This window comes from Camelus bactrianus, chromosome 9 (assembly GCF_048773025.1).
Source record: "Camelus bactrianus isolate YW-2024 breed Bactrian camel chromosome 9, ASM4877302v1, whole genome shotgun sequence".
In the NCBI taxonomy this organism is placed as follows: domain Eukaryota; kingdom Metazoa; phylum Chordata; class Mammalia; order Artiodactyla; family Camelidae; genus Camelus; species Camelus bactrianus.
In genome coordinates, this window is record NC_133547.1 from 49,200,543 (window position 1) to 49,221,064 (window position 20,522).

General features: G+C 46.3%; 1 protein-coding gene across 1 annotated transcript in view; it reads left to right on the forward strand.

Moving 5' to 3' along the window:
- The first annotated feature begins 3,336 nt into the window (after positions 1-3,336).
- The window catches only part of COTL1 (coactosin like F-actin binding protein 1), a 41,661-nt gene continuing 24,475 nt past the window's right edge, over positions 3,337-20,522 (forward strand). The window contains exons 1-2 of the mRNA XM_010967805.3: positions 3,337-3,618; positions 3,880-3,962. Coding sequence (XP_010966107.1) covers positions 3,542-3,618; positions 3,880-3,962 — 160 coding nt within the window. The 5' untranslated portion in view covers positions 3,337-3,541. The remainder of the gene's footprint in view (positions 3,619-3,879; positions 3,963-20,522) is intronic.

Here is a 20,522-nt window from a genome sequence, read left to right on the forward strand (position 1 = left end):
TGCAGTTTATTTTTCTGCCTTAGGTGAGCATGTTGGCCTCAGGGCACTCAAAATCACAGTTCTCCTTAAAACCAAGCCTTTACATTTTCACTCCAGTAGAGGGCGAAAGCAACCACGATTAAGTGAATGGCGGTTAAAGGTGGAATACCTTCAAGGCACGCCCCACCAAGGAACTGAGGAAGGAGTCATAGTCAGGATGGGAGCCACTTTGTTGCTGTTATTTAATATTCTTTTTTTTCTTTTTTCAACTTTTTCTTATTTTTAGGGTTTTTTGCTTGTTTGTACTTTTTCTTATTTATTTTTTTTTGGGGGGTGGGGTAGTAATGAGGCCATTTATTTATTAATGGAGGTACTAGGGATTGAACCCAGGAACTCATGCATGCTAAGCAGGCAGTCTACCACTGAGCTATACCCTCCCCTCCAATAAACCCTCCCCCCACTTTACCCAAAAGGTAGCAACACCAAAAGGTGTTTCAAACATACTGTTCTGTACTTTGCTTTGTTCTCTCATGATGTGTCTTGTAGAACCATCCATATCAGCACATAGAGAGAAGGCTCCCCATTATTGTCTATTCATCTGGCCCCCTAGCAATGGGGGACTTCCGCTACTAGAAATAAAGCTCAATGACCTTGAATATATTTTGCACACAATGGAATGTGTCTATAGCAGTGGCCATCAGCCCCCACTGCACATAAGAATGGCTGAGAAGGCTTTTAAAAAATCCCACCCCCTAAGCCATACCTCAGAATCTCTGATTGTGGGACCTGGGCATGTAAGGTGCCCTATGTGCTCTCAATGTCTAGGGGAAGTTGATTGGTGGCGATCATACAGATTTGTAAATTTGCTAGATATCAACCAATGGTTTCCCATAGCTGGTTGTGCCAACATGCCCTCCCACCGGCTTGGATGAGAAGGCCTGGGTCTTTAACGCCTCGTGCTGGTCAAACTGCTTTTTGCCAACCTGCTAATATCTCAGTCTTGCTCTAGTTTGCATTTCTCTTATTGGGGCTTGAGATTGAGTGTCTTTTCATGCGTTTAAGAGCCTCTTGGAGGTTGAGGGTATAGCTCAGTGGCAGAGTACATGCTTAGCATGCATGAAGTCCTGAGTTCAATCCCTAGTACCTCCATTAAAAAAAAAAACTCAAAAAAATGTTAAATGTTAATCTCATCCAAAATGTACCTTTTTGAAAACATCTAGAATAATGTTTGACCAAATATCTGGGCACCATGGCCTAGTCACATTGACACATTAAAAAACCAGAATATATATACATATATATATAGCTTCTTGATCTGTCTGGTCATATCCTGTGCCCATTTTTCTTTTCTTATTTTTAGGTTGGCTTCTTCATATGCCAGCAAGACAAATTCTTTGTGATTTGAGTTGTAAATACTTTCCACTGCTTTGTCTTTTTTTTTTTCCCCTTTGAAGAAGACTTTTTATATATTTGAATGTATCCATATGGATTTTGAGTCATGGTTAGAAAGACCTTTTCCATTTCAGACTTATAAAGGAAGCTTCCTACTGTATAGTCCAGGGAACTATATTCAATGGCTTGTAGTAACCTGTAATGAGAAAGAATATGGAAAAGAATATGTGCATATATATATATATATATATATATATATATATATATATATATATATATATATATATATCTGAATCACTATGCTGTACACTTGAAACTAATACAACATTTCAAATCAACTATACTTCAATAAAAAAATAATAAAAAAAGAAGCTTCCCATGTTGTCTTCTGGCACTTTTGTGGTTTCCTTTATTTACAGGCAAATCTTTGATCCTTTTGGAATTCACCCTGATCTATGGTGTGAGGGGTGGACCCATCCTTGTTTTCCTCTCTAATGGCCAATTGTCCCACTACCTTTATTTAAGTGTAAGCTAGGAGCTGCTTTGGGCTGGGCTGCATCAAACTGGAATTTCTCTGTTTTTGTCTTTCTATTTATAGCACACCAGCTACTACTTTCCTGAAAATGTGGTCCCATCCACCACCCCCACCCCTACTTTACCTGTCCGTTGCTTGCTTGATTGATTTCCTTTTGTTTGTTACTGTGAATTTTATTATTAATTGGAAATTGTCCCTGACCTTTAGGGTTTCTAGTTAGATCTATGTTAGCTAATAACCAACAACGATGACCTTTTGTTGAATGTCTAGTCTAACATATTTGTTTACAAGTATCTGTTCCATTAAACCATAAAACAAACTTATAATGTCAGTACTATTACTATTCCATTGGAGAAAGTAATCTCAAAGTTTTTGGGACTTGTTCAAGGGCCCACAATCAGAGGCAGAACTGGACACAATTCAAGAGCTGGGTCTCTGGGGTCCAGCCTTTTTACATTGACCCTGTTACTGGTCTTTGTGGAATGACTGCAGGAGGGAATGAATGAGTGAGTCAGTGAGGGATGGAAGAAGATAGAATGAGTCAGCTCCAGCACTCAGAGGAACACAAAGGGGAAGATAAGATGTGAATGCAAATAACCAGAACACAAAGTAAACAGTGATCCCACCAGCGTTTTGGAAGCAGTCCACTTTCTATCCCCTCTTATTTAAAATGCTTAATTCTTTCCAACTCCTCTCCACCTAGAAACCACGGAGCCACACACTGGGGTGGGGGAAGTCTCCTTTGGTTTGATCCATTAAGTCACTCACTCAGAGGTCCCCTGTGAGGTCCCCTGTGGAGCGCAGCAGCCTTGCAGCCTGGGAGCGGAGGGAGGAGGGAGAAGGATATGGAGGAGGGAGATGCAAGGTGGGGGAGGGGAGAGGAAGGGAAGGAGAAGGACGGGAGGATTAGAAGGAGGAGGGGAGGCAGGAGGAGGAAGAGGGGAAAGGAGTGGAGGTGGGAATAGGTAGGAGGGACAAGGGGTCAGGGAAGCGGGAGGAGCGAGGAGGGGAGGCGGGGGTGGGGGGTGGGTACGGAATAAGGAGGAGGGAGAGGGAGTAGAGAAGAGGGAGGGAAAGGAGAAAGAGGGCTTGGGGAGAAGGAAATGGGGGGAGGAGTTGGGGGAGTGGAAGGACGAAGAGAGGGTTGGGGGAGGGAGAAGAGAGGAGATGGATTGACGGGTAGGGAGGAGACAAGGGGAGGGAGTGGGGGAGGAAGGAGGAAAAATCCCTTTCATCAGCCCCTACTGCAGAGTTGCGCAACTCACCCGGGCCGGAATTGGCTGCAGGCGAGTAAAGACGCTCCGCCCCCGAGGCTCTACTACCAATGGAGAGAGGGGGCGGAGCGGGCTGCGTCCTGGGCGGCCAATGGCCGGAGGGGGGCGGGGTGGCGCAGCCTGAGTCTGGCTCGCGGTCCTTGCGCGCTCAGAGCCACAGCCGCTCTTGCCATCCGCAGCCCGGGACCCAGCACCGCCACCGCCGCCGCCGCCGCCGCCGCTGCCGCCGCCGCCGCCGCTGCCGCCGCCGCCACTCGCCCTTGGCGCTTCCCCGCCTCGCTCCGCTCGGATCCCTGCAGCCGGCCCGGAGCGCGATCTTCAGTCGCTCCGGGCAGAGTATCCTCGTTGCAGCCCCGCGGTGATGGCCACCAAGATCGACAAAGAGGCTTGCCGGACAGCGTACAACCTGGTGCGCGACGACGGCTCAGCCGTCATCTGGTGAGGAACTTTCCATTGCTCTCCAAGCCCCACTCCCCGAGCTCGCGAGGGGCCTGGTGCACTGAGCCGTCTTCCAGACGGGGCGGATTAAGGGTCATCCGTGCTGTCTTTTCGCAGCCTTAACCCAGGACAGCGTGGAAAGTCAGCGCTGGCTTCTCCCTAGCCAGAGCATCTTTTAGATTGTCCTGCTGGAAGCTCAGCACCGTGCAGCTACCAACGCTGATATGTGTGTGTGTGTTTTTCTCTTCTCCCAATCCAAAGGGTGACTTTTAAATATGACGGCTCCACCATCGTCCCCGGCGAACAGGGAGCGGAATATCAGGACTTCATCCAACAGTGCACAGGTAGGGAGAAGCGCCTTCTGGGGAAATTCTCCGTCTTTTGGGAAATTGTCAAGGCCAAGGTAGGAGCCTGTGGCCACCCTGGGCTCCTCTGGCGCTGGAGGAACCAGATTTGAGCATATTAAAGCCTCATAGGTCCTTCTCCCCTCTGGACATCTAGAGCAACCACAGGTGACCACCTGGCTTCCTTGCTCCCACAGTACCCTTTAAAGGCACGACAGCTCTTTTGCCCCCTATAAGTCATTAGTTTTCCACCGTTAGCTCACTCAGTTCCAAACTCCAGTGTCCAGCCCTCCCCGCTTTCCCTTTTCATTGATCAGTGAGCCAAAATAACAGTCTTGGAGTTTATTGTCGAAAAAAGAGACTGTCAGCTGTACCTTCCTTTCTCCTACAATCATTGTCCATGTGCTGGTGATGTGTTTTTATTCGTAGAATATAGAACCTACAGATATGAAAGTGTACTTAACATATGATTCAATTTACATGAAATTATAGAAAAGGCAAAGGTAATCTGTGGTGTGAAAAGTCAGAGTAGTGGTCACATTTTCCAGTAGATAGCCACTGACTAGGAGCGGGCACATGGAACTTGGGAGTGGGGACGGGTGGGGTTGGAAATGTTCCATATTTTGATCTGGAAGTTGATTACACAGGTGCGAACATACGTAAGAAATCATCAAGCAAAATACTTAATATTTGCAAACTTTGTGCCCTTCCCTGGGATGTGTTGAACCATTAAGGGGAATGAACGCATGGATGTGTAATCACAACCCACAGACAGAAGCAAAAGGTTCAGCATCGTTGGTAGTAGGGCCCCTTAAAGCTGAGATTGGCGAATGATATTTATACTGGTCTCTGGTCTCCAGCTTGGAAATAGATATATTCAGACAAAGGCAGTGAGCCTGGAGGTTAAGGTGAGGACTCAGAGTCAGCAAGGTGGGTTTGAATCCCTGTGTGACCACTTTCTAGTGGTGTGATTTAGGGCAGCTTAACCTCTGGGGGCCTTGGTTTCCTCACCTGTAATCTGAGAGGGCTGTTGTGAGGATGGGTGAGTCAGTGCGTGTAAAATGCTCAGGATAGTGCCTAGGCAAACGACACAGTCGTTTGTGAAATAAAGAAAAAGTACACTCTTGTGCAAAGGATTGTGTGACAGCCCCTTTCCTTTATTCAAGTGATATTTACTCTAATTCAAAGAATATTTATGGGGGGTGGGTATAGCTCAGAGGTAGAGCGCGTGCTTAGCATGTGTGAGGTCCTGGGTTTAGAGCCCAGTACCTCCAAAAAAAATTTTTTTATGAAGTGTCTGCTATGGGCTGGGTGGTACTAAGGTTTCTTTTCTTTTCTTTTCTTTTCTTTTCTTTTCTTTTCTTTTCTTTCCTTTCCTTTCCTTTCCTTTCCTTTCCTTTCCTTTCCTTTTCTTTTCTTTTTTCTTTTCTTTTCTTTTCTTTTCTTTTCTTTTCTTTTCTTTTCTTTTCTTTTAAATATTCTCCCAACTAAAACATCTCCCTGAGAACTGCCTCTAGATGTTCACTCATTGCTTTTGTATAGGGTTGTTTAAAATATCAGATGTGTAAAGTACTATAACAACCTGTATTTAATGAGGTGCTCAGGGCTTCTTGTGGAGAGCTGGTGGGGTCAGGATTGGAACCCAGGCCCCTGACTCAGGAGCCCTGTCTCTCCACCACTTCTCTCCTTCCACCACCATGATGCTTTTGCAAGTGGACTAAATGTAGACTCCTGCTCTCCCGTGGTTTGGTGCAGAGCTAGGACGTTCAGCAGCTTTTTTTGCCTTGTTGGCGTGAAGCTTTCTCAAAGGCCAGCTTCCTTCCTCTCTCAACAGTAAAGTAGCACTTTCTTTCCTCCAGACTGCTGTTCATCACCCCACCCCCCACCAGACTGGAGTCCCCTGCTTCCCCCAAGCTATTGTTCTCCATGGAATAGTGGTCGAATAGTAGAAGGTGACCCGGGGAAGAAAGAGCATCCTGTCAGTAGATTCCAAACAGATGCTCCTGGCCATCGGGCAGGCAGGGAGGCTTTGGTCAGAGAACACTTCCTCCTTCCCTGGGGCTTTGTGGTTTTCTCCTCTGACCCTTCCCCCAATGACAGGGCCGGCTGTGGGGAGGACCTGGTGGGTGAACTAAAAATGTTTCCCCTGCTGCTCATTGATCTTGTGAATGGGCCTTGGGATCTGAAGGCTCCGTCTGCTTTGGCTGGAAGTCTGCCTTCCTTCCTCAGCCATCTGTTAGACAAATGTATAGGCGAGTGGTGGTTGCCGTGTCTGCTCTTGTTTGTCTTAGAAAAGCTTGTTGTGTCCCACTGCCATGTCCTCATCACCCGGTGACAAAGGATTGTGAATGCTGACTTGTAACTTTCTCTATGCCAGACACTGCCCTTGACAATGCCTTGTCTCCCTTACTGAGCTTGTTTCCCTTCCGTAGGGGAGGCAGCCAAGGCCCAGAGATGTTAAGTGACTTGCCTGAGATCACACAGGTAGGATGTGGCAGAGCTGGGACTCGAACCTGGGCAGGCTGGATCCCAGGCCTGTGATCTCGGCCTCTTCTCTCTAAGGAAGTGGTTTAGATTCTCATCTTCAAGCCAGGAGGCTCCTTCAGGGGTGCAGCAAGTTCTGATTGGGGCTTGGGGGATTGTTAGCAGGTTACAAAAGACACTTTTGCCCATTTGTGTGATGCAGGGAAGGCTCTTTGTGGCCCTAATTCCCAGCCAGATGTCTTGACAGGCCCTTGGGTCCTGAACTCTGAAGACACGCTCCCGCTCTGACACTGCCTTCCTATTTCCAAACATCTTCTCAACAAGACGCACAGTGGATTTGGAAACCTGGAAACAGGACCTGGTCTCTCTTCCATTGGCACTGGGGTGGCAGGGTGAAAGGTTTCTTCGTGGGCTCTCTTTCCTCTCTGACAGCCCCTCCTTGGGCATCTTCTTTCTAAAACCTCCTCCCCCTCTCTCCACCCTCTGGCTACTGTCTTCCTTCTCCTGTCCTTCCCCCAGGTTTTCCAGAAGGGAATCCTCCTGTCCAGCCTCTCCCTGTCATCTCTCCTCAGCCCCCAGGCTGGCCTCTCCTTGTCTGCAGGAGCTGTTTTCTGAAGGTCATGGATCTGGAAGGTTGCTGGGCCCTCACTCTCTTGTTTCTTTCTGCTGGCGGGATTTGGCACTGTTTGTGCCCTGCACTAGGTCTTCTGGCACTGGGCTCGCCTGTCCCCACTCCTCTTGCACTAATCACTAGGTCACCACCTCTGCTCTTGCTTCTTGTCCCAAACTTCAGTCTGCGTAGGATGGTTGGAGATCTTTCAGGTGCAGTGAAAGAAGACCAGTGCTGTTAGCTTAAGCAAAAAAAAAAAAAAAAAATAGTCTATAGTTGCCTTGGTTGGAAAGTTTGGGGGTACTGCAGGTGAAACTGCCCAAGCTCAGTTCCCGCCTCTCCTCTGACTCCCAGCTCTGCCTTCCTCCTGTATCACCCCTCTTGGGGGCAGGAGGGCACATTCTCCCTAAGTGGTGATGTACACAGCCACTAACCATCCTGGCTTCCAGGCCACAGGCAGAGCCATCCTGATGGGGAGAGAGAGAGATTCCTCTGCCAGTGAATTCAGCAGAAATCTCCCAGACTGGCAGACTCTCTTTGGGCTGCCTGGGTTCATATGCCCATCCTGAACTAATTACTGGGTTTCTGGCTGGCTAGACCTGGGTCAGTGCCCACCCCTGGAGTAGGGAATGGGCAGCCCCACCCAAACCAGGAGACAGAGTAGGGGAGAGTGGTTTCCTAAGGGAAGAGGTAAGGGGGAGGCCATGCTGCTTCCAGAAGAGGGGCAAACCAAAAACAGGTCCATAGCCCCTCCCTCCACCCTGCTTTACTGCAACTGTCTCTTAGTCCTTGGTCTTTCTTGTCTCATATCCATTCCACCCCGCCTTGCTGGAGTAACTCTTCCTAGCGTGCAGCTCTAATCAAGTCACTCATTAACCTTCTATGGCTCCCCTCTACCCATTGCATTAAGCACAGGCTGTCTGCTTGGCATTCCAGTCAGTCTGTTCCCACCCACATCTCCTGCCCAGTAACCCCCCCATGCCCTTCTTTGTGCACCTGCAGCCTGACCCTGTATAACACCCCCAGCCATCAGGCCTGTGATTTTGGAGGTTCCTTCCAGGGGGAATTCCTCTTCCCTGTATCAGTCTAAGATTCAGCCATCAAACCAGCCTCCTGCAGTCTCTTCTGTATTTCAACAACCAGGATCCTTTGGAATCAGAAAAACCCTAGATTCACATCCAAACCCTGCCTCTTGCTGTGTGGCCTTGGGCAAGGATATTTCTTCCTCTGCCACAGTTTTCTGGTCTGTAAAATGGGAATTCTGTTGGTGCCTGCCTGCCTCTGATGGTGACTGGGGGTGTTAATTGAAATTAAATGTCTACAAATAAAAACTACAATGAGATATCACCTCACACTGCAGAAGGCCATCATTCAAAAGTCTATAAATAATAAGTGCTGGAAGGGATGTGGAGAAAAGGGGACCCTCCTATACTGTTGGTGGGAATGTAAATTGGTGCAGCCACTGTGGAGAACAGTATAGCGTTTCCTTAAAAAACTAAAAGTAGACTTAACTATATAATCCAGCAATCCCACTCCTGGGCATATATCTGGAGAAAACTCTAATTGGAAAAGATAAATGCACCCCAGTGTTCATAACAGCACTATTTATAGTAGCCAAGACATGGAAGCAACCTAAATGTCTATATATATATAGACATATATATATATATATATATATATATATATATAAATATTAATCAGCCCTTAAAAATGAAATAATGAAATAGTATGTCTAAAACAAAAGCACAGCGCCCTGATGCACATTGGCTGTTGTTACTATTACTTTTTATATCATTTTTACTCTCATAGTGCTTATGATGACAGTGTGCTTTCTGACCTGAAGCATGCCAGCTCAGCGCACAGTAGGCACTCAACTCTGGGTTTGCCCACTGGAGGCGCTTGACCCCAGGCTGGCATGCATCAGACCTTTGGCCCTGGGTCTGCATGCAAGAGGTGCTCAATACATGGTAAGAGGGTGGTTAGCACAGAGGTTAAAAGTTTGGGCTGCTTCAGATGGCCTGGGTTCAAGCAGTTGCCAGTCACGTGACCTGGAGCAGGTCATCCTTTTGCTATAATGTGGTCATTAGGAGGATTAAGTAAGTAAGTCCAGGGTGCCAAGGACACAGTAAATGCTCCATCAATGTTAATCACTGTGATTGTCATCTCATTGGTGGAATTTAACTGATGTGATTGTAGAGTATGTTGTCCGAGAGCAGGAAGGTAGGAGGGAGAAGAGATGATCGGGAAGAAATGGGTACTGAGCTGTGCTAGGGAGTCTCTGGTTCCCCTGACAAGAGCCACAGGGAGTTGGGGGAGCCAGGGCTCAGCTGGCAAGGGAAAGGAGCTGTTTGCCAGACTGACTGGCCATGTGATCTCTCTGATCTCATCAGAAAGGGCTCACAGATCACTTATACATATCAGAGCAGCGGCTTGGGCTGTCTATTAAATCGTGTTTTGTTTATGCATCTTCCAAGTAATACATATTCTTTGTAGAATATTGAGAAGACAAGAACAAGCAAAAAGAAGAGACTAAAAGCCAGATATGGTTCAGATATAGTTTTACCACTCAGAAATTTGTTCATTCATTCATTCACTCCCCTTTTCCCTCTCTCTTTGAATGTATATGAGCAGCTATAAATAGGCACTCTTAAGGCACTGAGGATAAATATCAGCAGAGAAAGTCCCTGTCCTCAGGGAGCTGATCTTTTATTGTCATCACCCAGCCTTTAAAGTGACTCCAAATGTTCTCCTGTATAAATGTAACATTGTTTAACAGATCTTTTATTGATGGACCCTAAAGTACTCCATTGCAAGCAGTTTTATTTTAGCAAGAATCTAGGCATCTGGGAATGAATCCAGTTTTCTGTTGGTGCAGATTTTAGAGATGACTGGTTATGAGCATTGATGGTGGAGCCAGGATGTCTTGCCTTGACTTGTAGCCTTGCTGCACTGTGTGACCTTGGGCAAGTCTCCCAGATTCTCTGTTTCCTGTAAGATGGGGATAATGATTGCACCTAAGGCACAGGGTTGTTGTGAGGATAAATTGACGTGGTACACATAAAGCTTGCAGGGCAATGCCTGGTATAGAGTCAGTGCTCATAAATGTGGTTATTGTTAATGTAGCAACTTGGAAGGTGGTGCCCATCAATAGGTGGGTTGAAATAAACTTGGTGTGTGGTATGGCTACCAAAAAAGGTGCATGCATGGAGGGCAGTGTCAGCACAAAGCTTGACTTGGGGTGGATACTCTGTGGTATTGGCTGGATGATGGTGTATCAGGGTGCAGATGATATTCCCATGATGCTCTGGTGAGTCTGGAGTGTTAAGCTCAAAACATCACTCACAGAGAGTTGTGGGGTTCCATGTTTTTGTCTGTCCAGCATCCCATCCTTTCACTCTTACTCTCATTTCATAAAAATCCTGCACAGCCAATGTAATTCTGGCGAGGCTGACTCTGCTCCTTCCCACTGGGAGGGCTTATGACCCAGACCTAACCAATCAGAGTCAGCCATCCATCTGTTAACTGATTCGTTCAAAGTTAGGCACATGTGACTCAAGTCAAGCCAATCAGCTCCATCTCTTAGACTTTGGACAGTTATTGGGAAAGTGTCCTTTTGTCATTTTTCTGGGATCAAGCACAGTGAAGACTTGGAGCTTGCAGGGCCCATCAACCATTTGGAGAGAGAACTTGTCTGAGAACTCAGGAATAGAGCCAAAGATGGAGGGTGGACACTCAATGACATGGCTTAAACTCTTGGATCCAGCCATGCCTGAAGCTCTCTCCTTGGGCTTTTTGCTTTCATGAGTCAATTAAGTTTTTTTTTTCCTTAAGCTGGCTTGAGTGGGTTCTTTATCATTTCCCTCTAAAAGTCCTGGTCGTAGTCCCCAGGGTAGATGGCTGGGGCAGGCTAAGAGAGGAGAATCCAGGTTGGGTAAGGAACTCAACACATTTCATGTGAGAAATGACTGAGGAAATTGGGCATATGTAACTTGGAGAGTCACTTCCGTGGGACATGAGTGTTGTCTTTAGATGTTTGAAGGGCTGTCTTGTGAAAGGTGTGGATTTCTTCAGTGTTCCTACCCTTACCCCAACCCCATGTGTTAGGAGACCAAACAGCAGAAATTGCAGGGATAGATTTTGGGTTTGCCTGAAGAATTGGCCTCAAGTTGGAATGTAAGGTAGTGAGACCCCCATCATGGGACGCATGTCACAGGGGGCTGCCTGACCACTTGGCATATAGATGTTTAGGAAAGGGATTGCAAGTGGCCCTTCTTGACCATGCATTCTTCTCTCTCACGGCCCCCTTCTCTGGTCTGTTTTCTCCCGGGAAAAGTGACAAGTGCATTAGCTTAGGCCTGGGCAGTGCCCATTTGGGATGGGGTCAGCTCCATGGGATGGGGACTGAGTGTGGCAGTAGGATGGTTCGTAAGGAAAACGGGGGTGTTTTTACTGTTGAAGAAAAAACATGCATTTTAACACTTGTTAATGAAGAGAAAGGCGGACTTTGTTCAGGGGGCTGACTGTTGTTACAGGTGGAGGGACCACTACAGGGGTTTTGCAGTAGTGGGGAGAGGTCAGGCTCCACTCTGAATACAACAAGAAAAAGTGGGAATTTATAGTCAAGAAGCAATATGAGGATCAGTGGATGGGAAGTTACCACGAGGAAAGGGCAGTGGGGAGGGGGGATTCTGGCTAAACTGACCTAACAGGATTCTTGCTGAAGGCAGGCCAGGGATCAGACATCACCTGGGGCATGGTGACAGACGAGGAGCCCGATGAGATATCGAAGGCGATCAGATATGGAGTATGAGGGACTCTGGCTAAACTGATTTAGCAGGATCCTTGTTAAAACTGGATTCTGCAGAGATGAACACAGAAGTCCAGAAGTTAAAACCTAGTTGCAAAAGAGCTCAGAAGAGCCTGTTTAGGGTTTCGTCAAGGAGAGAATCTTTGCTATTCCTGAAAAAGGGATGGGATGCAAAAGAGACAAAAACGCTTGGTGTGTATGGCTTCTGTATGTGCAGCTGTACCACACACATAGAAGTGGCAGTCTATTTATCCTGCTGTTCCACACTGGGACTTCTTCCTGACTAGTTGCACATACACCTTCCCCTCCCCTCAGCATCACTTATATTTAGAAATTTGAGTGAAAAGGGAAGGAGAGAAATTGTCCAGTGAGGCTAAGGGAATATGAGGTCAAAAGGAAGCTTTCAGTTGGTGACAGTGATCTGGACATTGCAAAGTGCTGAACAGTCTGTCAGTCATGTGTTCAACAAACATTGATTGAAAGATCTTTTCTGTTGCTCCAGAAACAATGTTGGGTGATGATTCTTAAGTGGCACCTGAGGGGCCATTGAGCCATTGCCTCCACAGTTTTTTGCAAAATTCAGTCTCCCACTGCCTTCTTTGTTCACACATCTGTTGCTGGGAGGGCCTGAGGTACTATATACCTTCTTTGTTTCATAAGATGTGTGGGCTTGGTGACAGCTCTTTTGGGGGTTATTTGTGCTTGCTTTTGAGTTTGTGGCTATGGAGATGGTTGCTAGATGTCCATTTTCTTGGGTGTCTCTTGTTTAGAAGAAGTATTTAATTTGTTGAGTTGAACTGAGTTTTTGCTTCTCGAAAATCTCGAGGAGGTAATGCAGAGTTTTTGAAAGCATTGCTTGTGGACTGTATAGATGTTATATCCATGTCCTCATCCCCAATCCTTTCTTCACCTCATTACATCCTGGTGTCCTCCCATAACCGGAGCATGGTGCCCCACGCCTAGGTCCTTAGTAACCTTCTGGTGGCCAAATGCAGTGACCGTTTCTTTGTCTTCATTGCACGTCCCCTCCCTCTAGCATTTGTCAGTGACTGCTGCTTACTGAGAAGATAGTTTTCCCTTCCCTCTGCTGCTGCACAGCAGAGCTCACCGAGTTCCCCTTTTATGTCTCTCATCTCTTGTTCTCACTTCCTTCTGCTGGTTCTCCTTCTTCCCTCCCCTCTAATAAGTGTGGGAGTTTCCTGGGCTCCACCCTTGGCCCTGGTTTTCCTTCTCCAGGACATTCATTGAGCACCAACTGTATCCAAGCCCTTTGCAGTGTGCTGAGTTGGCCCTTTCCCGACACTGGTGAACTCGCAGTCCAGGCTGGGGCGGGGTCGGGTAGGGGTGGGGTGCCTTCTCCACTGCACGTCAGCTGATATCACTTTCTCTCCCCTACACCTTTCATAGCTTTTGCCCATAAGGTCCAAATGCTTAGAGATGACATGAGCTGCCCTTCAGAATGGGATGCTTACCAGCTAACCCCACCAACGCACATCCCCCAAACATGATTCTGACCTCATTGGTACTAAATTCCAGGCGCTGTGGGTGCTTTGCCTGTATTAACTCATCTAGTTTTTATTATCCATAAGGGGTATATGTGTAACGAGTACAATGGCACCAAAGTAGGAGTCATCCCCATTTTACTGATGAGGAATATGATAGTTTCCTTGGAGTATCAGAAGTCACTTGCTTGATAGACTCACAGATACAGAAATCATACTAGTGGTTACCAGTGGGGAGAGGGAAATGGGAGGGGCAATATAGGGGAAAAAAGGGGGTTATTATGGGATTATATGAAATCATGCATTTGAAACTGTTGAAAATTGTAAAGCGCTATAGAACTTAAAGAATTTTCCACTCAATTAAAAATTTTTTTTTGAAAGTTACTTGCTTGAGATGGCACAGTAAGTAGAAAAACTGGACTTTGAACCCAGATCTGTATCTGAGACTCCCAGCCTTTCCCCTGCACTGTGCTGCCCTGCCCTCCTCCTTCCTTGTGACCAGTGCACAGTATTCCCTCTTTTGGCCCTGTCCTTGTCCATTTTGCTTTCCTGGAGGACTCCTATACATCTGTCAAGGCCCAGTGCAAAAATCCCCTCCACTCAGATGCCCTCCTTGCTTTTGTGATGCTCCCTACATTGTGCGGAGGTTACGTGTGTGTCTATGTCTTCAATTCCACCGTGAGATCCTGGAAAGAGGCACATTGTCTCTCCGGTGGTGATGTCCTCAGTGGAGCACCTCCACCCTTCTCGGGTAGCTGGTCCCAATCTCTTTTCCCCAGTGGATGCGTCACTTCCTTGTGTGGGCCCAAGTCATGTGCTGTAGCACTTACCAGCTCCCCAAGTGACATCCACACAAGTGTTCATGTAACAGTTGTCTGACTCTCCCGCTGGAATCTGAGATCCTAGGGGCAGCATCCTGGTCTGTTAGGTTTTCTTGCTCTACTGTCAGCAACTAGAACAGCATCTGGCATTCTCCCCTGATGTATGTAGAAATGATGAATGAACAGGCCCCCGAGATACCTGAGAGCTGAGCTCACCCCGGAAGGTCTGCTGTCCCCTCTGCCAGCGTAACAGCCCAGTGACCCTTATGAATGGTCTGCAAGCGCCGAGGCCCCTTGCCTGATGCCCCTGCCTCCAGTGGCTTCTGGCCCAGGTCCCTGCCCTGGAGCCCCTGCATGGCTGCACTCCTCACTGATTTGACTTGATTTTCAGATTCTGCTCAGTGGCCTCAGCAGGGGCAGGTGCCCAGAGGCCAGCATGTGATGGCAGGGCTGTTACCTACACATTTTCTGTATTATTTCATTAGTGCACTTGAAATTAACATGCCTTGTATCCTGTTTTAGTTCTGGACTTAGTTTACAGTCATTCAGCTCTTTTTCTCTCATGCACTTTTTCTTATTTTATCTTCTGTGTATTTGTGTCAGCTTTCATGCAAATAGTAAGTAATAATAAAACTTAAAAAAATATCAGTAAACACTCTACCTTTATTGTGCCCGGAATTGTGCTGAGGTCATTGCATGAGCTTCCTGTGGCTGCTGTAACAAATTATCACAAACTCAGTCACTTAAATTAATACAGTTGTGTCATCCAATAGTTCTGGAGGGCAGAAGTTCAAAATAACCTCCCTGGGCTAAAATCAAGGTGTGGGGAGGGCTGTGTTCCTTCTGGAGGCTTGAAAGGAGGATCCATTTTCTTGCCTTTCTCATCTTTTAGAGGTGCCTGCATCCCTTGGCTCGTGGCCCCTTCCTCCAGCTTCAAGGTGGCAGTGGCTGGTTGAGTCCTCATGCTGCCATCTCTCTGCCCTCCTCTCTTTCCCATTTGAGGACACGTGATGACACTGGGCCCACCCAGATCATCCGGGATAATCTCCCCAAGCTGAGACCCTTAATTTAATCACATGGGCAAAGTCACTTCTGTCATGTTGAATCACATAGTCACGGGGTCTGGAGATTCGGATGCGGACCTCTTTGGGAGCCATTGTTTTGCCAGCCAGAGTCGTCTAGTTCTGATTTCATTTCATTGACACTGTGACTGAATGTGGTGGCCCAGTTGTCATTCCTATTTCACAGGCAGGAAAACCGAGGCTCAGAGCCACAAAGGCACCGGCCCACAGTTGTGCAGGGGCTGAGCTGTGCTCCTTACCCAGTGCCTGCACTCTTGGCCACCACTCTTGACACCCTGCTGCTGCCCAATACTTGCAACTGAAATTCTTTTGAAACAAGGAGGGAGGACCACAGGCGAACTCTTTTCTTTTCTTCTTTCCTCTTTTTCTCCCCCAGTTTTTTATTGAGAAATAATTGACATACATCACTGTCTAAGTTTAAGGTGTGCAGCACAATATTTTGGTTTATATATGGTGAAACAATGACCGTAGTAGGTTTAGTGAACATCTATCATCTGATATCGATACAATAAAAAGAAAAGGAAAAAAAATTCTCCTTGTGGTGAGAGCTCTTAGGATCTACGCTCTTAATACGTTGCCACAAGCTCTTTTCTTGGATGCTCAGGGGCAGACCTGAGGCCCATGCCGCCTGCTAGTGGCACTTCCGTGGGAATGGGCAGCTCAGAGGTACTTTTTCTGCCTTGGTTGAAGTGGAAAACCTGCGATGGTCTCTGGGGAGCAACCCTCCTTAATTCAAACGCCTCCATTCTTTCCGGGGAAGAATTCTGACTCCGATGCTTTTGACTGAAAGGATGTCCCTCGGAGGTTGGAGGTTGTCTGGTCTGACCCGGAAGTAGTTTTCCTCCCTCTTTTGGCTCCCATCTACCCTGCCTCTAGAATGGAGTATACTGTTCGTGGTTTGCAAATAAAGGAACGGGTGGGCCAGGGGCCCCTCTGGGTCACGCTGGGGCTTCTGGGAAGGGGTGAGAAGAGCCAGGCTTTGTGCCACCCCTGTGTTCCCCCCGACCGCTCCTGTCCAGTGGAGGCCTGTGTTCACTCTGGCGAGCTCTGGCAGCCTGGACTGGGATGCCACTTACTCTGTTCTTTTTTTTGCAACATGTAAACTAAAAACATTTTTTTTTTAAATTGAAGTATATATAGTTGATTTACAATGTTAGTTTCAGGTGTACAGCAAAGTGATTCAGTTATACATATACATACATGTATATGTATTTCCAGATACTTTTCCACTATAGCTTATTACAAGAAGTTGAATATAGTTTACTGTGCTATACAGGAGGTCCTCATTGTTTACCTATTTTATTTATAGTAATGTGTGTCTTTTAACCCCAAATTTCTAATTTATCCCTCCCCTCCCCCGCTCTGTTCTTGATTTGGCAAAACCTACTGCTGTGTCTCCGAGTTGGTGAAAGTCACTTATTCTCTTCTTTGGTGCTTTGTAATTACTCATTCATCCAACAACTAGAAATCGAGGACCTACTATGTGCCAGGCACTCTGGATCCTGGGAAGGTCGAATGATCTAGATCACAGAGCTGACTTTCCATTGGGAGTGCAGAGACAGATAAAAGGTAAGCTAGCAGTTCAGATCCTTTCAGAATAGATGAAGGCCAAGAAAATAAAATGAAGCAATGGGCCAGAGACGGACTGGAGGGAGGCCATTGTTAGCCAGGTGGGTCAGGTGAGTCTTAAAGAGGAGGTGACACTGAGGCCAGACCTGGATGAATAGCAGTTGGGCACGTGGGTGTCTGGGTGAGGAGTGGGCCAGCTAAAAGGGAGGTCCTCAAACCATATACTTGGCGATGGTCTAGCTTCCAGAGCATGTAAAGAACTCTTACAACTCAACAGTAACAGGACAACTAAAAGTGGGCAAGGGATTTGAATGAAAAAAAGAAGACATACAAATGGTCAATAAACACATGAACAGATGCTCAACATCATTAGTCATTAGGGAAAGGCAGATCAAACCACAATGAGCTAGCACTTCACACCCACTAGGAGGTTATAATATCAGGTGTGGGGAGGATGTGGAGAGTCAGTACCCTCAGGCCGGGCTGGTGGGAGAGGAAATCTGTGCAGCCACTGTGGGAAACGGTTTGGCAGTTCCTGAAAGGTTAAGCCTAGCGACCCTATGCCTTAATATCTACCCAAGAGAAAGGAAAACCCACAAATACTGGTACATGAATGTTCACAGCAGCATTATTCACAATAATAGCTGAAAAGTGGAAACCACCCAGATGTCCATCAGTTGATGAGTGGATTAGGCAAAACGTGGTCTGCCCATCAGTGGAATATCATTCAGCCATAAAAAGGAATGACACACTGACATGCGCTAAAACAGGGATGAACCTTGAAAACATGATGCTGAGGGAAAGGATCCAGTCGTGAAAGGCCACATATTGTGCAGTTCCATGTATTTCAGGTTTCCAGAATGAGAAGATCCATGGAGATAGACAGCAGATTTGTTGTCGCCAGGAGTAGGGACTGGGCAATGAGGAGTGACTGTTCATGCGCCCGGGGTCTCTTTTTGGGGTGATGAACATATTCTAAAATAGACAGTGGTGATAGTTGTACAACCTTGTGGATGTACTAAAATCTAGTCAATTGTACACTTACAAGGGGTGAATTCTACAGTACATAAATGATATCCTAAAGAACAAAAGGGATGAGAGAGAGGGCAGAAACTGAGCCAGGTGGTGGCCCCGCCTGTGCAGGATTGTGGGGTCCGTGGTGAGGACTCTGATTTTGCTTGAACAGCATGCATTTTATTCCCACGACCTTTGTCCCACGACCTCCTAGAATTTTGCCATATGCCTTTCTGTGGTTAATTCGCAGGTCAGCATTTTTGGCTCTGCCACTTTTCTCTCCAGTACAGACCTGCCTTTCTCTGGGGTGATGGTCCAAGCCCCAGGGCCCAGACGCACTCAGCCCCACCCGCATGCTCCAGTGTGGACTTGATTTTGCAAGTTCTCCTTTCCTGCCACCTCTGTGTGCTCTGTCCTAATTATCTATGTCCTTGTCAGCATCACTGTCCGGTGTCTTTCGTGCCACTGGCTCTGTGCCAGGCCCAGTTCTGAGCCTTTATCCACAATTCTGATGAGAATTTATAGCCAGACCTGGCATTGGACCCCCCCAGACCCACAGCTTGGTTTTCACCTTCCAATCCAGGGCCCGTACAGAGCTGGTGTTTAGGAGATGATTCTTTGCCTGCAGCCCTTGCATAAGAAATGGGTACTTAAAGGAAAGTGGACAGTCTGTCTCAGATATTCATGTGGGTTAAGTAAATGAATCAATAAAAGAGTGGCACGAGTTGGCTGTAAATTTGTGGGTGAACTCGAGGGCAGCGGGTGTCAACAGCCATGGGGATGAAAACCACATGGGTGTCTGTCCCCGCCACCCCAGGGCTCTGAGGCAGGCACAGAGAAGCCACCTCCTGCCTTAGCCCAGAGCACTGGGGATCCAAGGCGGGATGCCGCTGGGCCCTGGTCATACGATGGAAAGAGGCAGAGCTCGGACTCAAACCCGGGTCTCCTTGCTCTCTTAGGTTGTTGAGGGCTAGAGTTTGCTTTGCTTCTCTGGGACACTGTGCTTGGTGATGTGAGCATGGGAGGGAGAGACCCCCCAGGTCATGCAGGCATTGCTAATCCTGGCAATATTATGTTGTTGGGCTTCCCTAACTATGCACTTTTTTTTTTTAACCATTCTTTAAAAACTGAAGTATAGTTAATTTACAATGTTGTGTTGGTTTCAGATATATGGCAAAGTGATTCAGCTATATATACATACTTTTTCAGATTCTTTTCCATTATAGGTTATTATAAGATATTAAATATAGTTCCTTGTGCTATACAGTAGGTCCTTGTTGTTTATTTTATATATAGTAGTATGTATATGTTAATCCCAAACTCCTAATTTATCCTTCCCAGCCCACTCCCTTTCCCCTTTGGTAACCATAAGTTTGTTTTCTACTTCTGTGAGTCTATTTCTCTTTTGTAAATAATTTCGTTTGTATCTCTTTTTTTGAGATTCCACATATAAGTGATATTATATGATATTTGTCTTTGTCTCACTTACTCCACTTAATATGATCATCTCTAGGTCCACCCATGTTGCTGCAAATAGCATTATTTCATTCTTTTTCATGGCGGATTAATATCCCACTGTATAAATATACCACATCTCCTTTATCCATTCATCTGTTGATGGACATTTAGGTTGCTTCCATGTCTTGGCTATTGTATATAGTGCTGCTATGAACATTGGGGTGCATGTATCTTTTCCAATTAGAGTTTTCTCCAGATATATGCCCAGGAGTGGGATTGCTGGATCATATGGTAAGTCTATTTCTAGTTTTTAAAGGAACTTCCATACTGTTCTCCACAGTGGCTGTGCCAAATTACATTCCTACCAACAGTGTAGAAGGGTTCCCTTTTCTCCACACCCTCTCCAGCATTTATTATTTGTAGACTTTTGCATGATGGCCACTCTGACTGGTGTGAGGTGATACTTCATTGTGGTTTTGATTTTCATTTTTCTAACAATTAGTAATATTGAGCATCTTTTCATGTGCCTGTTGGCCATCTGGGTGTCCTTTTTGGAAAAATGTCTATGTAAGTCTTCTGACCATTTTATGATTGGGTTATTTGTTTTTTTGATATTCAGTTACATGAACTGTTTGTATATTTTGGAAATTAATCCCTTGTTAGTAGCATTGTTTGCAAATATTTTCTCCTAGTCCATAGGTTGTCTTTCATTTTGTTTATGGTCCATGCACTTTTATTTAAAGGACAAATTTGTCCAGGCCAGTCAATTGCTATCTGTCTGTTCCTATCTGATTATTTCTGCTGGTCTATTCATTTTACTCTCTGGAGGTAGAAACCACACCTTTAAAATCTGGGGAGAGAATTGGTTTTATTCTTAAATAAATAGCAGCCCCCACTGAAGTGACACAACTGAGGATGAGGCACTGAAATGCTTCTAAGCAGCTAGAGATGGGCTCAGGCTCCTCTTTTTTTTTTTTTTTTTTTTTTAATTGAAGTATAGTCAGTTACAATGTGTCAGTCAGGTTCCTCATTTATTCAAGAAAGATTTATTGAGCGTGAACAGTGTGTCAGGCATCGTTCTGGGCGCTTGAGACGTCATAGGGAGAAAGGTTCCTGTCCTCCTGGTGCAGGGATGAGCAGGCTGTCGGAGCCTTGAGGGATGTCATTCTGAGCCTTTAAACTCTTGTTTTACACAGAGTAATAATAAGCTAAT